At 39.9% G+C, this 15,808-nt stretch overlaps 1 protein-coding gene across 14 annotated transcripts in view; it reads left to right on the top strand.

The window, feature by feature from the left end:
- Positions 1 to 15,808, top strand: part of Septin11 (septin 11) — a 138,016-nt gene that overhangs the window by 79,551 nt on the left and 42,657 nt on the right. For 2 of the 14 annotated variants that reach the window (XM_048784800.1, XM_048784809.1), the window contains exons 9-11: positions 1,248 to 1,435; positions 7,077 to 7,144; positions 9,099 to 9,411. In XM_048784800.1, coding sequence (XP_048640757.1) covers positions 1,248 to 1,435; positions 7,077 to 7,101 — 213 coding nt within the window. In that variant the 3' untranslated portion in view covers positions 7,102 to 7,144; positions 9,099 to 9,411. Of the gene's footprint in view, positions 1 to 1,247; positions 1,436 to 4,837; positions 8,629 to 9,098; positions 9,412 to 9,755; positions 10,143 to 10,771; positions 15,803 to 15,808 lie in introns of those variants that run through there. The other 12 variants (XM_015499263.2, XM_048784807.1, XM_048784802.1 and 9 more) reach the window with 10 other exon arrangements.

The following is a 15,808-nucleotide window of genomic DNA, read 5'->3' as shown; positions in this document are numbered from 1 at the left end:
TTTTTTTTTTTTTTTTTTTTTTTTTTGCATTTTATAGGATTTCATGCCAGTTCAAGTACTTGCTGCACATATTTTATCATAAGTGGCATACTAACCTGGCAAGAAGAGTGAGCCAGATATCTTTTTTGTTTTGGTTTGGTTTTGACAGTAAGATAGAACTGAGGGATGCTTAACCACTGAGCTACATCCCCAGTCCCTCCCCCGCTTATTTTTCTTTAATATTTTGAAACAGGGTCTTGCTAAATTGCTGAGGCTGGCTTTGAACTTGCAATCCTCCTGCCTCAGCTTCCTGAGCTGCTGACGTTAGAGATGTGCGCCACCATACTCAGCTAGATAATCTTATCCTCATTTTGCAGATGAAAAACTGGGAACCATACAGGTAGCATGATTTAGATCTTGGGTTTCTAGTCCTGATCATAGTGTCTTTGCAGCTCTGTGTTTCTTCAATTTACAGTTCTTGACATATGAAAGTCTGGATTCTGGAACTGTTATTATTATCTTAGTCTATCAGACAATTCGGCTCAACAGTGGAGGGCACTCTCTGGTGGGTTGCATTTAATTTATCTTTAAAAGACTAATAAAACTTACAGGTCATTTGAATAACTAAGCACTCAAGATGGTTTTGCTGCTAAGAAAGGAATATGGAGCTTTATTTGCTATGGCTTTAAGAACCAAATGGATGATGGGTAAAAATTTAAAATTATCTAGTAAGCATTCCTTCCCTCTCTTCTTCCCTTTCTGCATCCCTCCCTCTCTGTATTTGGTTCTGAATGTGTCTGTGTGTCTGCTGGAAAATGAATCCAGAGCCTCACGCGTGCCGGGAGGCACTCTACCACTGAGCTACACCCCCATCCTGTGATTGTGGTTTTTTAAATATGGATATGTGTTTATATCTCTGTAGTCATTGTCTCTTAAGTTAACGTATTTCATACATGGTGAAAAAGAATCAGAAATAAAGACGCGCTTTTACTTACCAGGATGGACTTTTTTGTTATCTTCTTTTATCAGGGTTTTCAAGGAATTTTTAGCCCCAAGCAGCTCAAGTAACAAAGGAGCTTAGGACTCAGGGATGCTCTGAACACCTTAGCCTGGCTCCTCCGATAAGCCACCAGACAGTACTTCGCTCCTGCAATGAAAGCACCGGCAGCCACATGATGCAACTTTTGTTTTTGAGCAGATTCTCATAGTCTACATTAGTAAGAGTTTCCTTCCCTTCTCCAAGCATGTCTGCCTCTTTTTCTCTCCAGCTCCACGAGAAGTTTGACCTTCTAAAGCGGACACACCAAGAAGAGAAGAAGAAAGTGGAAGACAAGAAGAAGGAGCTCGAGGACGAGGTGAACAATTTCCAGAAGAAGAAAGCAGCAGCGCAGCTACTACAGTCCCAGGCCCAGCAGTCTGGGGCCCAGCAAACCAAGAAAGACAAGGATAAGAAAAAGTAAGCAGGTGCCACCCCATCTACTGGGGACCTCTAACAATTTATTCCTCTTGCATGTCTGCTTTACCCATTGACAGACTGGAAACTGGTCTATTACCAGAAAAATAAAAAGCAAGTATTTTCTCTACAGTGCAGGGAAGATGATAAATGTTTTTAAAAGTATTTTTAAAGGGTACACAAGGATTAATTTATAAAACTTGACCACGTTGATCAAGCAATCAGGATGGACTAACCTGTCATCTCCCATAGCATCGTCTGCACCAACGCTAGGATTCTCAGAGAAGACAGGTTTATCTCTCTTCAGTACCTCTGAAGACAGTTCTCATGATTCTCTTGATAAAGAGCATCTTAAAATCTTGATTGTTCAAATTGTTTTCCCACTCTGTGTTGTAAGGCCTGGCAAGCCAGTCATTGAGAATCACGTTCCCAAACTAAAACAGTGGGAAGAGCTGCTTGTAGCCACTGGTTTTCCTCTAAATTCAACAAGGTGGTGAATGATCTTATTGTGAAATGCAGTCAAAATGCCCTTCCCGTTAACATACCCTGCCAACCCTCAAGTCTCACAAAACAGTTTTTAAATATGGTCTTGAGTCAATGTGCCAAAGGTTCAGATTCTGCTCTTGAGTTGGTCACTTCTTAGGATGCTCCAGTAGCAGCTGCCTGAACCCAGGGGAGATTTGAGCTTCTTTGAAATTCTGTTACTTGAATCTCTCCTTTGAATCTCGTTAAAGAATAGAGAGTGAGTTCTATGACAGTAGCTGCTGGTTATAGTAAATATGGTGATAAGAAGGCCTTTGAAGGAAACCTATGTGGTGGCCCAATGGCAAGCCCACAGATGCCACCCTCTTTTGTCTATTTAACCTACCATACTCTTAGGGCAGCTATGAAGCAACTCGGAGCTTGTTTGAGGATTCTTGCTCTTCATCCTTAGATGCCATAGGGGTCTAGGGAAAGAGCAGGCAAACAACAAAAATATGATACTCAAAAAGGCAAAGATTACATTCTTTAAAAATATAGCACATAGGATTGAGTGTCTGTGCAATCCTAATTGAAAGGGAAAAGTGAGCACAGCCATTGTCCCCTTATAGTAAAGATCAAAATGTGCTGCTACAGTGACACATGGAGAGAATATTAAGCTACACTTTGTACGCTGACTTGCCAAGTAGCAGGAAATGTGTCAAGGGTAAAGGGGCAGGCATCTTTTCTAAGCAATAACAGAAATAGTTGGTGTAGATGAGGTGTGATTTTAACTGAGGTGGGTACAGATGTAAGTGACCAAAGAGGAGTCCAAGGGCCCCAGATTGGTTATCCTGGATTAATTCTGAGAGAATCAGTTGCTCAGATCATAATCCAATTCAAGAGAATGTTTCTTAGCTCTGTGTGTTGGAAGAGTATCTGACACTAGGGTGACGTTGTCCACACACAAATTCAGAGGCTACATGACTCTTCCAGTGAAGACACATGAAAGCCATTTGGCTTTGTACCCTCGATCCAGACTAACCCAAGATAAAAATAGGGTGCACGTGTGTGTATGGTATGTGTGTACATGTATGTCTGTAGGTGTGGATGAGAGAAAAAGCTGCTGATTCAGCTTAGAGAACCCAAAGTCTAGGTTTCCTTCCCCAAAACACTAAAGTGCATCAAGGTACAAGTCTTAATACTAAAAATGTTTATAGAAGACCAGCAATGTTAAAGAATATTTCATGTATACTGGATGTGCCTTTACGTAATGGAAATCCCAAGAGCTGATCAATATTGTGCCTCCATTAAAAAATCTACGTAGTAACCAACTTCCCAGCACAGGGAGGTTTTTTCCTTGCCCCTTGGATATTTTAGCTTATTTTCTTCCCATCTTGGGCCTTACCAATTAAGCTTTTAAAGTTTACATGGCATCTGTGTGAATTCTGTTTTAGCTTTATTTATATATTCTCCTTTGTTACTAATGGCATTAGACTTGGTTCATAATAGTTACCAGGTTCTGTGCCCCACAATAGCACATGTTTTTTCATATCCCCTTTGTATAGTGAAAGCTGGTTGGAGGCCTGAAGTGTCATAGCGGAAAAACAAAAATCCACCCCTCTTATTGCCTGTGGCAGTGGAAGGGTTTGGTTAGAGAGGCCCACAGAAAGACAGGAAGCAGTGCAACCAGAGGAGCACCTCACACAGAAACAGCCTCTTCCTCTTAGTGTAGCTGGATCAGGTGCCAGAGCTGCCATAGTCACCTCTTAGGAGCTGGCTTTGTTTGGGGTAGAAAATTTACAAAGACATTTTTTTTTTTAATCTTCTATGCTTCCCCCTTCAAGCTTACCTTAGTTTTTCTAATAGTTTAAAATTTTCTTTTTCTATTCTAATGACACGCTCCTTTTTTAACATAGGTAAGGCTTTATACTTCTCCTTGACCTGTAGTGGCATGAGAGTATATAACATTACCTAAGATTACAAAGTAGAACTAACCCTGGCACTGCCATTAGCTGGACCCCACCTTCTGCCATCTCTGGCCACCAAGTCACTTTCCTTGTTTGCGGCTACACCACAGTGGTGGGACTGCCCGAGGGTAAGTTGTTCAGTGGACAGCATTCATCTCTTCTGAAAACAGTTTGCACAATTGCCAGTAGGCATTAGCTGGTTAAAATGCATCTAATCCAAAAGAAAGCTTTCAGATTCATCATTTAAAAACTGGCATGGAGTAACAGTTTACCCAACCATCTACTCACCTTTGTTTTTAAGCACACATACATTTTGATTTTTGCGAAGGAATAAAGTTGCATGTTTTGGATTTGCCTAAAATTAGACATGGATCTTGGGTTTGGCATTGCTTTGTTCCTAAAAGAGGGGGAAAGCTCTCGGCATTGCAGTAGCTGTAACCATATAATGATCTTTTTTTGTCCTTCCCAACTAGATTAGTAGCATGTCTTCATCCACTATATTCTAATCCCCAAGCTACTGTAGATGTTTCCAAGTCATTTGTACAAAGGCATTTATTGTGTATTTATTCTCTGACTCCTTTAGCAGCTCAAAAAGTGGAAGATGAAGTTCCTATTCAGTGCTAACGTGATAACAGCATCCAGTAGATCATGGTTGTGTGTTATTTGAGAAAACAAAAAACCAAACAGTAAATCCTTCCACCGGAACATGCAGTGGTTTCAAGAAGTCACTTGTGAATTCTAAATTACATGCAAATGGAAACTAACCACGTGTTCTTTGATTCAGTATTAAAATTTTGCTTTTGCTTGTCATGTAGAATAGCCTATTCAGATTTTTGGTTTTTAATTTCTGTCAGTTCCATAATCATTGCATGAGCATTCACCATCACTGAATGCTGGTGCTGGCGCTCCTAATTTTTCCTTTCTTTTTTTTATTTATTATTATTTCTAACTTTTTTGTTTTGTTTTTAACTTGCAGTGCAAGCTTCACATAAAGCCTGGCAAGCCAAGGATGTTCCCGCATTCACCTGCTTTTGCAGTAATAGTGTATCTCTGCCATCTGTGTCCTTTTGTTTTATTTTGTTTTGCCCTTCCCCAAACACCAATAACTCTTAACTCATTTTGCTGAATGTTGTCGGGTGGTGGAAAACCATAGAACAAGGGAATAACAGCAAAGGCTCTGTGCAGCTGGACTTTGTTTCTGGAAATTAAATGATTTGCCCTTTTTATGCCTGTTCCGAATGGCAGCGGGAAGCATGCCTGTTACTTGTATGTCGCTTTGGATCGAGGAAAGTGGGTAAAATGCTACCTGTACGTCTGATGTGAAAACTTCTCACCGCCTCAGCAGCTGAACTAAAACCCTGAATAGCCATGACAACAACTTGCATTTTCTTGATTGTTCATCTCTATGATTGCACAATACCGAACTCCCTGTTTTTTTTTCCACACCAGCCCCAAACTAAGATAGATTTGAATGTAGGCAGAAAGGTGGGTGAGCATCATAGATGACTTTTACATTTGCATGAATTTTTGTTTGTTTTAATGGCTAACATTATTGGCTTGAGCTTGTGGTCTGTTCCAACTGTCTCCCCTCAGGGGTTGAGACTGCATCTGAACACCCACTCAAAGCCTAACCGAGTTGGCACCGACTGGTGTAAGGAAATGATGATCATGTTCACGTTGGCCAGTGTGTTTTTCATCCTCCCTTCGATCAAGATCTCAAAGGTCAGGTCCTATATCACTGATTGTAGAAGAATCTTCCACTGAGGAGGATGGGCTTCCCACAATCTATTTACACTGAGGACCCTTTCCTACATTTGCTCTCAGCAGGCTGAGGCACTGGACATTGGTACTTGTAATAAAACTATTCACTAACCACGAGAGAAAGTTTCACAAATACTTCACATAGGAAATTTTCTATAAATTGTGTGTGTGTCATCTGTAGCACAAATTTGAAAAGACATCAGCAATTTAAGGTAAAAATGAGAAGGCAGGCAACAAAACCCATGAGTCCAAAAAAATAAAAAGGAAAGAAAAGAAATTCAACTTCACTGCCAGTTTCCTTGCTGATGTTTCAGATCCAATTGTGGTTGAATGAAATTTCCACACTTGTCCCCTCACTATGACTGACTCTACCTGCCCTTTGTGTCTCAGGCCCACCGTCTCATCCAGGGTTGGGACTAACTCATAGGCCAGGACATATACTACCTTCCTGATTTGTATGGAGAAGGGCATATCTGATCTCTTTTCTGTGCCAGTCCTTTCACATGCTTACCTTTGTATATGCTTGTTCCCCTGATCCCAACAAGATCCTCCCAGCTTTCTAACCCTGTCCTCTCCTACTTCTTACTTAAAAGGATAACATTTCTCATGAACCCAACACGTCACCTCTGGGTTTCCCCTCTGACCATCGCTAGTTGCATATTAAGTTAAACAAGATAGAATATGCTGCACCTCCCTTCCCCTGACACACACTTTGTTTTTAAAGTAATAAGTATTTGATTCCAACAAAGATCCCCCCAACCTTCTCTTTGTCCCCAGTCATACTGAGGGGAAAGAAGGGACACTCTCCCATGAACCTGATGTAGGCTTAATTAGGCAAAGTAAGGAAATGAGTTTCACTGGAATGCAAACTAAGCTGGGAAAGACCCTGCCAACTAGACCAGCAGCAGTTATGGTCTTCACAGGTTGAGAAGCTATTAGACCATCATTTTTGTCTTAGCTTTTGTTTGTATAGCAGTTCTGAGGCTCTGAAGCTGGCTGTCCAGCACTAGACAGCATGCCGACTCTAACCATGGGCTGCGTTTGCTCCTATGCTGAGCACTACACAAAAGCTTGAATCTTTGTGTCATATGCTTGTTCCAACCACTGCTTGTGTGAGCATTTTTGTGCCTTGTAACCAGAAAACATACTTTTCAATTCTATTTCTCGCATCCCTGAAAGCTTTTAAATATGAGCCTAGCACGAAAAGCATCCTGCTGACTTTTTGATTCCAAGATGATTGATTGATTGGATTGATTTTTTTTTTTTTGCATTAAAATTTACACAGCAAAATGAATCAGATGGAGAGTCAGGGAATAAAAAGTCAAAAGAAACATATAGAAGCTTTTTTCAAAAAAATGTGTTGCTTCTGAACTTTTTTCTACCACTGCTCCCCAGCCCTGTTTAGTTTGTTATTGCTGCTCTTTTTCTTTCTGTATCTATGCCTTTTTTCACAGTAGTCCTTGGCTCTGCACGGAATAAATGATATCCTCAAATCTAATTGGATGTGCTTTCGCCTTTGCATGTAAGTATAGTAGTGAGAAATCTTCCAGATCTTTCTAACGCTTTAAAATTAGAGAAAACAAATGGGATGGATGGATTTTCTTTTTCCTTTTTTTTGAGGGGGTAGGGAGAGAATGGTCTGAGTAACTTTTCTTCTAAACAAATTAAAAATATCTAAAGTGGCCATGTTTTCCCCCCCGACAATTTACATGTTTTTCAACTCCTTGATTTCAATGTGGAAATCGGAAATCCTGATCCCAGCCTGTGTTCTGCACAGTATCATGGGCATCATTGGATGTTACACAGAGTCCTTGACTCTGACATTGTAAACTAGAATGAGAAACTGCCACCTTCCACTGGAGCAAATCAAAAAGAAAGAAACCTTTTTTGCTGGGCCGACTTCATGATCACTTAAATTTTGGATCTTGATAAATGGGCTCTCCTTGGTGCTAACAGTAACAGTGGTCATTGTTTTGTTTCTTTTTCTTTTTTGGTCAGTTAGTTCCAGTTCCTCCCCCCCATCTTCTGTTCAAATATAATAACCGTCTTTTTCTTTCTTCTGGACTGTACATACCCCCAACAGTTGCATGTGTTGTAGGATGTGATGGAAGAGCACATATGGGAATTTAATTGCAGGTCAGAGACTGGGTTTTCCCAGCATAGGCTCTGCATTAATGGTCAAGGTTTTGTCTAAAAAGGCATCATTTCTCAACCAGGGAACTGTTTGATAACAACGCTGGGCAAGGTGTCTTGTAATCTTCCTTCGCTGCTTTGTAACTCACCAGCAATATGCTTATTTTCCATATCTTGTGCACCTCCGATGAACGCACGTTTTCCTGACTTTCTTGATGTATCCATAAATGTTTCACACATGGTTTGTTGAGTCGGGTTTTTCAGCTGTTCCTGGCCCACGTCATGCTGTCTCTGTGTGGTCCAACCTGAACTGTCCATTCAGATTCCTTGGCTTTGCCCCTTGCAAGTGTCTGGAATTGTCAAGTCTCAGCTTCCAAAGTCCTGGTTCTGTTGGCAGGACATGTGCGATGATTCTTTAGCGGGAATTATGACCTACAAAGTCTAGTTTGTATGTAGGTATGAAGGGAATTTTAAAAAATAAATTGAAAATTAAGCTGTGAACAGCATTAGAACTTTGTCTATTTCTTAATTTTTAAAATATGCTGATATGCCTTAAACTGTAGCTGTAGATTCTTGTCATTTTGCTGTTTGAAAATAACCGATGTGTTTTCTAAAACTGTTGTGTAATCTACTTTCAGTGTTAATGCAGAATTGTCATATATGTAAGATGCATGTTAGACACTTGTCTTTTTTAAGAACTAAAATAATTGTATTATTGTGAAGTCTCATTTTTTTCAAGTATGAAATTAATCAGCAGCGTGCTGCATAATTTGGTGTCTGTTAAGGTAGGAGAGTGGTGAACAGGTAATCTATGCATATATCACTAGTGCCAAGACATTAAGCAGGGGAAAATATATTTTTACCCAAACATTGTTTTGTGTGCCCTTTTGTGAGTTCTTTTTAGTCACTGCTTGATATCCATATGTACATACACGTGCTTATTATATTGGATAAATTAACTAGGGATGGCAGTGTCTCACGCTCTCTTGCCTTGCGTGGTGGACTTCAGATGCTGCTCAACGGGCAGCTCCAGCTTCTCCAAGACACTTTGCCATGTCGTGTCCTGCAGCTCACGTATGGTCCCCACCCCCTTCCCTCCATTCCTGTCCCTGCCTGCCCTGTGGATTCACGTGTCTGGGTGCCCAGCAGAGGTATTCTCTTCTCTGACCCGTGCCTGCGGTGCCCACGCTGCCACTGTGCCTCCAGCTGTGCTCAGTGACATCATCCCTCTAACTGACACATCGCTGTTCTTTCACAGCTTGTTATAGAGAAGCACTTTTTTTTTTTTTTAAGGTTTTGAGAACCAAATTTGAATCTGAACCTTTCTTTTTTCTCTTCTGTAGCTTCTTCTTTATGTAACCATCCTGTTGACAAGCCCTACTCTCTCCTAATGGACATAGAGCATTAGAAGAGCAGGAGCTGTCTGTTCACACGTGTTGGGGAAGAGTTACCTCATTTCCACCATCGCCTCCCGTTCTTTTAAAGTCTGGGTCAAATATTGCACTGCTGTTTGTATTTGTCAATGTTTGTTTACAAACCACTGCCCACAGTGGCTACCGAAGTGACTTCACTACCAAAAATAGTTAATAATATTAATTAAAAGGAAATAGAATGAAACAGAAAACTTGGGCCCAGACCCAAGGTCTTGTGCCGGAATCCTCTTGCTTAGCTGTCATGTTCTTGATGCTGCTGATCCAAGAACTCGTGGACCCTAACCTGAGGTGGACCCACCTCCAGGGCAAACTTGATCTCATGGTAACTCCCGACCTCTCTGTCCCATGAGCAACATTCTGAACAGCCCCATCAGGATCCTCACTACCATCAGGTCATAAGATCTGGGCAACGTGTTCCTTCCTTCTGTTCGTTTTGTGGGCTTGTGGGTTGTTTTGGTGTTTGGGATTTTTTTTTTTTTTTTTTAAACATTTGATATTGCATGAACAGAGATGGCTGCAATTTTTTCCTTTGGAGTGTCCTATTGATACAATGTTTTTATTTTTCAGCTGACCATCTGCCTCTTGAGAAAGAGAAGTGGGAATCCTTCCTTTAAATTCAGGAACCATTGTTTTATTTGACCCTTTTTCTGTTACCTGCATCTCTTATACAAGTTGTTTGGGATTGGGATTCTGCTTTGGGAGTTTTTTTGGGGGAAAAAATTCTATAGTTAGTTTTGTTTTTTGTATTGGTTGTTCAAACTTACTTTTGGTATCAAAATTATGCTAGTTTTAAGCTCACTTCAAGGGGAAATATGAGTGAAGTTTAAGTCACAAAATTCTGTTTAATATGTTCTCTTCATCTTAGACAAAACTAAAAAAAAAAAATCCCCTTTTTTGTTACTAGGGTTTTTGATCTACGGGTCTTAATCATGTTTAAAATGAGTAGATGACTTTTCTGCCTCTGGGGCTCAATTTATATTTAAAGATACCTTAAAGTGATTTTTCTGATCCATTCCTGCCTTTTTATTTGTTGTGAAGCTCTGCTTTACCTTGTGTCCATGGTTTTTCACCAGGACCTGTGTGTCCTGCACCGTGAGAAATGAACCCCACACAAGCACATTCCAGCTCCCTCCCACATGACAGCATCGTTAACAAGGGCTGATTGACAGTGTCTTCTCAGAGTGACCCAGAGGTTTTTGCCACACTGTTTGCAAAATATCTGCTGGTCATGAAAGCACTGGATCACTTCAGATACACCCACATCCAAACACACACTTTTGCCATTTGCGTGAGTCTGATTTCCAGTGCTGACTTGGTTGTGATGAGTCAGATTCAGGGCTCCATAACTTAAATAAGCTCTACCTGTTGTACAATTTTCAAATTCAACAGTAGATAGTAGAACATAGTCATGCCTTTGAAGAAGTTACCTTCCAAGTTCATTGCTTACCTATAGTTTTGCTTATCTGCATCTTTTCCAGCTCTAGTAGGTATATCATAAAAGTACTATTGGTAGCATGAATTGGTCAGGACCCTAGGAGTGGTCCCCTCTGTATGAGAAGGTAATCTATGCTTTTGTTGGGCAGTGAGATAAATGACGAAGCAAAGTGGCTGGTGCTTTGATTCCTGGAAAGAGGTTACTTAAAGCCATGAGATGAGCATTCAAAAGAAACTAAATGTAAGTAAAGTCAGATTCATCTGTGCCATTAGATAATGAAACCATGAGTCAAGAGCTGTCTCCCTCGTACTACACCACAATTTGTAAAGACAGAAATCTGGTGATGGGATCAGTGGCAACAGAAGGGTTACAATTCTTTGATACCAGAATATAACACATTATCATAGAATTAAACATGTAGGTCTCATTGAAAGTATAATTGGCTTTATTCTTAAGCCCCTTATTTTTAATATTGTATCAATTTTATACTATTATTTTAAGAACATTCTGCATCAGTTGTAAAGATTTTTTTGAGCAATGTTTAAAAGTCTAGGTAGTATTATTTTTCTAAGTAGAGAAATGTGTGGTCTGAAGTTGCTATTCTTTTTCAATCTTAGCTCCCAGGTTAGAGGCAGTCTAAGAGTAACCTTGATAGGAACAGAGGCTGTTCTTAGTAGGTTAGCCTCCATTCAGTAAACTTAGGGGAGCCAATCATGGACACCATTGTCAAGTGCCTTGCCATCTCTCTTAAGACTGCCATTGACTTGGCATTTTACCTTCGGTGGCTCCTTTTTTCAAGTGTTGGCAAAACTGGTAGGTTCTCAAGTTTTCCTGGCTGAGAAAGGGGTGTGAAACCACCCTGGGGATAATGATCAGCAATAATAAAAATTACTAGGTTTCTCAAACTAGATAGTGGAAAAGAAAAGCAAGGAGAACTTAGCCGTCAGAACATATTTCCATGGGCGACAGCCTTTTAATTTTTCATTCAATCTTTTAAAAATACTACTTGATACTAGATACAGACTCTGCCTAATACAGGCATAGTCTAGATGGTCCCCTTAAGATTAGTACAACACAAGAATAAAGGAGACATCTGATCTTCTGAATCAGTATACACTGAGCCACAGCAAATGAAAATAAGGCATTATTCCAGTGTTTGACTAAACCTCCTTCCCCATCAACAGTACTTGTATGAAAATTCCTTATTTATATTTTTGTCTACCATTAGCACAGATTATGGGTAAATAGTTCTGGTTGTTGAGAAGCTTAAGTACATAATTTTTTGCTGTATTTAGGTGAACTTTCTACACGAAACCTTTTGTTTGACAGATGATTTACCATCTTTCTACTGTGGAGATTGACAGTGAGGGCATGAGGGCCCACTTGGAAGTCCCGTGTGCTTGAATTGTTATGACTGTGGTATCTAGTCCTTGTGACTGATGCCATCTGGCTTTCAGATCAATCTCCAGAGAGCAACTGTCATTCCCAGGGCTGGTGAAGGAACTGAATATATTCATTTGTGAAGACTCATGTAAGCCTTTTCAACATTGCCATTCCTGACTAGTAACTCTATAGAAATGCAATCTGCTGGTTGTCAGTGGAACATCATATGGAGTGCAAGAGTCCACATCTGCCTCAAATCATTTGAAGTACCATGAGTTGAATGGCCTTCCCTTCCTTTGTGGAAATTGTCTTTCAAAATTATGCCTCGGGAGAGGCAGAGGCTATTTTAATGAGGTCTGTCCCACAAAAGAATGAATGTGCACGTCTGTGTAAAGAGTAGAATAACATTCCATCAGGAGTTGGGCATAACCCAGGCATTCTTTGTACATGCTTTTAGAACTCTGATAGTTGCAGATCTAGCTCTCCTTGCTTTTTACATCCACCCATACTACTCCCTTTCCATAAACTTTATTCTACATAATGCACCAAACGTATGTTAGGTGCACTTCTCCCTCTACACCTCCTAAGCATAGTAAATTTTTGGAGTGAAGGAAAAAGTAAGCCCTTTCCATTGCTAATTTATCTGAAGATAGATTATATTCTGAATAGTAAGAGAGTCCCATTACCAGTTGCATTTCTGTTGTTCTTTGCTGGAGTTTGCCCTTCATTCGGGGGTATCTGCTGCCTAATAAAATAAGCTGTTCCCAGGAAATAAGACACCAGTCCACTGTGTCTAGAGCTATTTGAGAAAAAAAAAAATTTTTTTCCTTCTTTATTGCCTTAGCTATTGTGTAACATAATAAGACCAACAGTTCTGACATTTTATCTGCTATGAAGATTATATGTTGAGTCTAAAAGGAGAGTTCTCCCTCATCCTTAACTCAGAAGCGGCGAGCTACAAAACTAGAATTGTGAATTCATATTTCTGTATAAGCCATTGTTGGTTGTGCATTGAAGAGTAATCAACAGATGGCAGAAGTGGAGTTGTCCTACATATCAGTATTTTGTAAAACCCACTCAATTCATCACTATGAGGAGAAAAAGTTTTAATTCCTTGATGCATGCTGGCTGTGAACATTTTATTCTTTACTGTCCTAATGACTGGTGGAATCCAACTCAAGCATCAAGCTTTTAGAACCTATTTTTCACACCATCTCAGTTTTATTTCTAGGCTACTTTGTAGGACTCACAAAACTCACTAATTAGGATGCTTAATTTGTAAAATTGGTCTGGGTTTTGTTTTGTTTTTGGTTTGAGACTGGGTACCCAGTCATTTTTTTACCCTTCTCTGATTTTGCTGACATTCCGTTTTACATGCATCCTGTACCTTAAGTGATCTGTACTAGTAACTGCAAAAATTGTTGATGCAGTGGCACTTAGTAACCAGGGCAGTGTTCAACTGCTCATTACCTTAGATGAAGCCCCCCAAAACTCAATTTCTTTCAGAAATTTAAAACAATGAATGATTCTTTTTCTGGAAGCACCATCTAGTGGTCAAAGCTCAAAGCATTATTTAGTAAGTATAGAAAACTGTTATTAACATAGTTTAAATGCTAATTTCAAGAATTTGAGAGGCTTTAGAAGTGACATTTACATGTTAGTCAAAACATCCTGATGTCAAATAGAAGGGTAGAGGTTCAAGATGAGTTAGAAGTTGAACCTCTTTCAAAATTCTTGGCTATGTGGCACTGTACAACTCTCTTAACCCTCAATTTGATAATGTAAACCAGAGATGCTTCTCTCAGGATGATTGTGAGAAAGTTTGGCACAGTGTCTTCCCTTTTCAGTTATAGAATGTACAAACTACCTTAGAAAGAAGATAAGCTACCCGTCATGTTGGCTGAGCATCATTAGCTTAATAACATTTTCTGCTCAAGGGAAGAAAACACCATGCTGCTTTGGGCAGTAATGTTCAAGCACAACTTGCCTTCTTGCTTCAGGAAGAGTTAACTGGGAAGCTTGACAATCCAGGTATGTGAGGAGTATAGACAACACAAAAGTGGTTGGCTCTAACACAGAGAAGAAATAGTACTTCTTGGGTGGGCAGACACTGATCTCTCAATTCCCTCAACAGTGGGAAGCCGAGGCAGCTGAGTCAAGAGCTTTCTTCAGAGACAAAGGCAGTGTCAGGAATATTTCTCACAAGTGTGTTACATTTGCTTTCTTTGGTGTTTGGAAGCACTCATTCCCAGCTCTCCTCCCTCCACACTAAGACAATCATCCATCTATAGGGGAAACATTCACTTCTCCACAGGTAACTAACTTCATATTATTCTTTAATAGTCTCTTCTAGTTTCATCTTCAAGAACTACAGCATGTTCTTCCCCTCTTCTGTGGGAGTATTAGAGAAGAACTACTTTATGCCCATCAAGTTTCCTAGCCTTTCCAGAGGCTTCATGGAATGGTCTTATAACCACCAGGAGGCACCAAACAATTATGATACATAGTTCCCAAATCTTGGCTGTCATGCCAAGATACCAACTTGGGACAGATTAAGTTTTGGATAAAACAGGAATAGTTAGAATATTCTTAATGAAAAGTTAGTTCACTGCTATTTCTCAAGCCAGAGTTTTCAAAGAGACCATAGAAAGTGGGCTGAGTTCTCTAGACTTACCAGGGAACACATATTGAAAGGGTACACGGGTCAGGTCTCAAGTATTATAACTTGAACTATGGGTTAAATGAACTTTGAGGCATGAAAACTAGAAGTACAACCACCCACTTGATTCAGTGTCCCATGGAAATAATACTGTTTCCAAACTGATTTACCACATTTTTGGGAGGGTTGAGGGAGAGACAGGGTCTTGCTACATTTGTCCAGGCTGGGTCCCAAATTCCTGGGCATGAGTAATCCTCTTACCTCAGTCTCCCAAGTAGCAGGAGTTACTGGTATGTAGCACTGTGCTTTATATATTTATTTTTGGTGGGGTGGAGTACTGGAGATTGAATCCAGGGGCACTGTACCACTGGGCTACATCCCCAGCACCACTTTTAAGACAGGGACTCTTAAGTTGCTGAGGCTGGCCTCAAACTTTGTATTCTCATCTCCAGAGTAGCTGGATTTACACCGCACCCAACTACTATCCATTTTTAATACTAGAAAAACTCAAGATCAAATGATCAAAATCCTGTTGTCCTCTAATTTTGCTCAACTTGAAGCTCTAGGACTAAAAATTAATTATTCTAAATCTGGATTTAATTTTACTCCCAGCTTTCTACATAACAAAACTATGTCATCTGTTATGGGGGTGGGGGGAACTAAGTGCCATTTGTTTTGTAGATACTGTGAATATACAGTTATGGAATTTTAAAAAATATGTATCTGAGGCCAATTCCTGCTATCTTCAATAACAATTTCTTTATCATCTTCCCTCATTCCCTGAACTTAGACATAAGCAAAATATTCCCCTTCAAGGTTATAAAATTTCAACCTTGCTCTGCTATACCTGAACAAAATCAGTGGGCTAAAAATGTTTCCTAGATGCAGATCTGGGCCTTCCCCTACACAGTCCCATTAGTATAAAAATTTACTGTTTGGAAGATCCACAGCCCATCAGGGACAAAACACCATAAAGGGAAAATTCTCATGTCTAAAACCTGCATCCTTGTCACATTCATATCCCTTTTTTTTTTTTTTTTTCATGTTTTATTTTTAGTAAACATATCTTAATATTTTCTATTGTTTTCCTTTGTTCAAATAGCAGTGCCTAAGTACCCAGGAAACCGTCCCTTCATGGGCGGG

Source organism: Marmota marmota, unplaced genomic scaffold (assembly GCF_001458135.2).
Source record: "Marmota marmota marmota unplaced genomic scaffold, marMar, whole genome shotgun sequence".
Classification (NCBI taxonomy): domain Eukaryota; kingdom Metazoa; phylum Chordata; class Mammalia; order Rodentia; family Sciuridae; genus Marmota; species Marmota marmota.
Note: the sequence above shows the minus strand (reverse complement) of the source record. Positions and strands in the feature narration are given on the sequence as shown.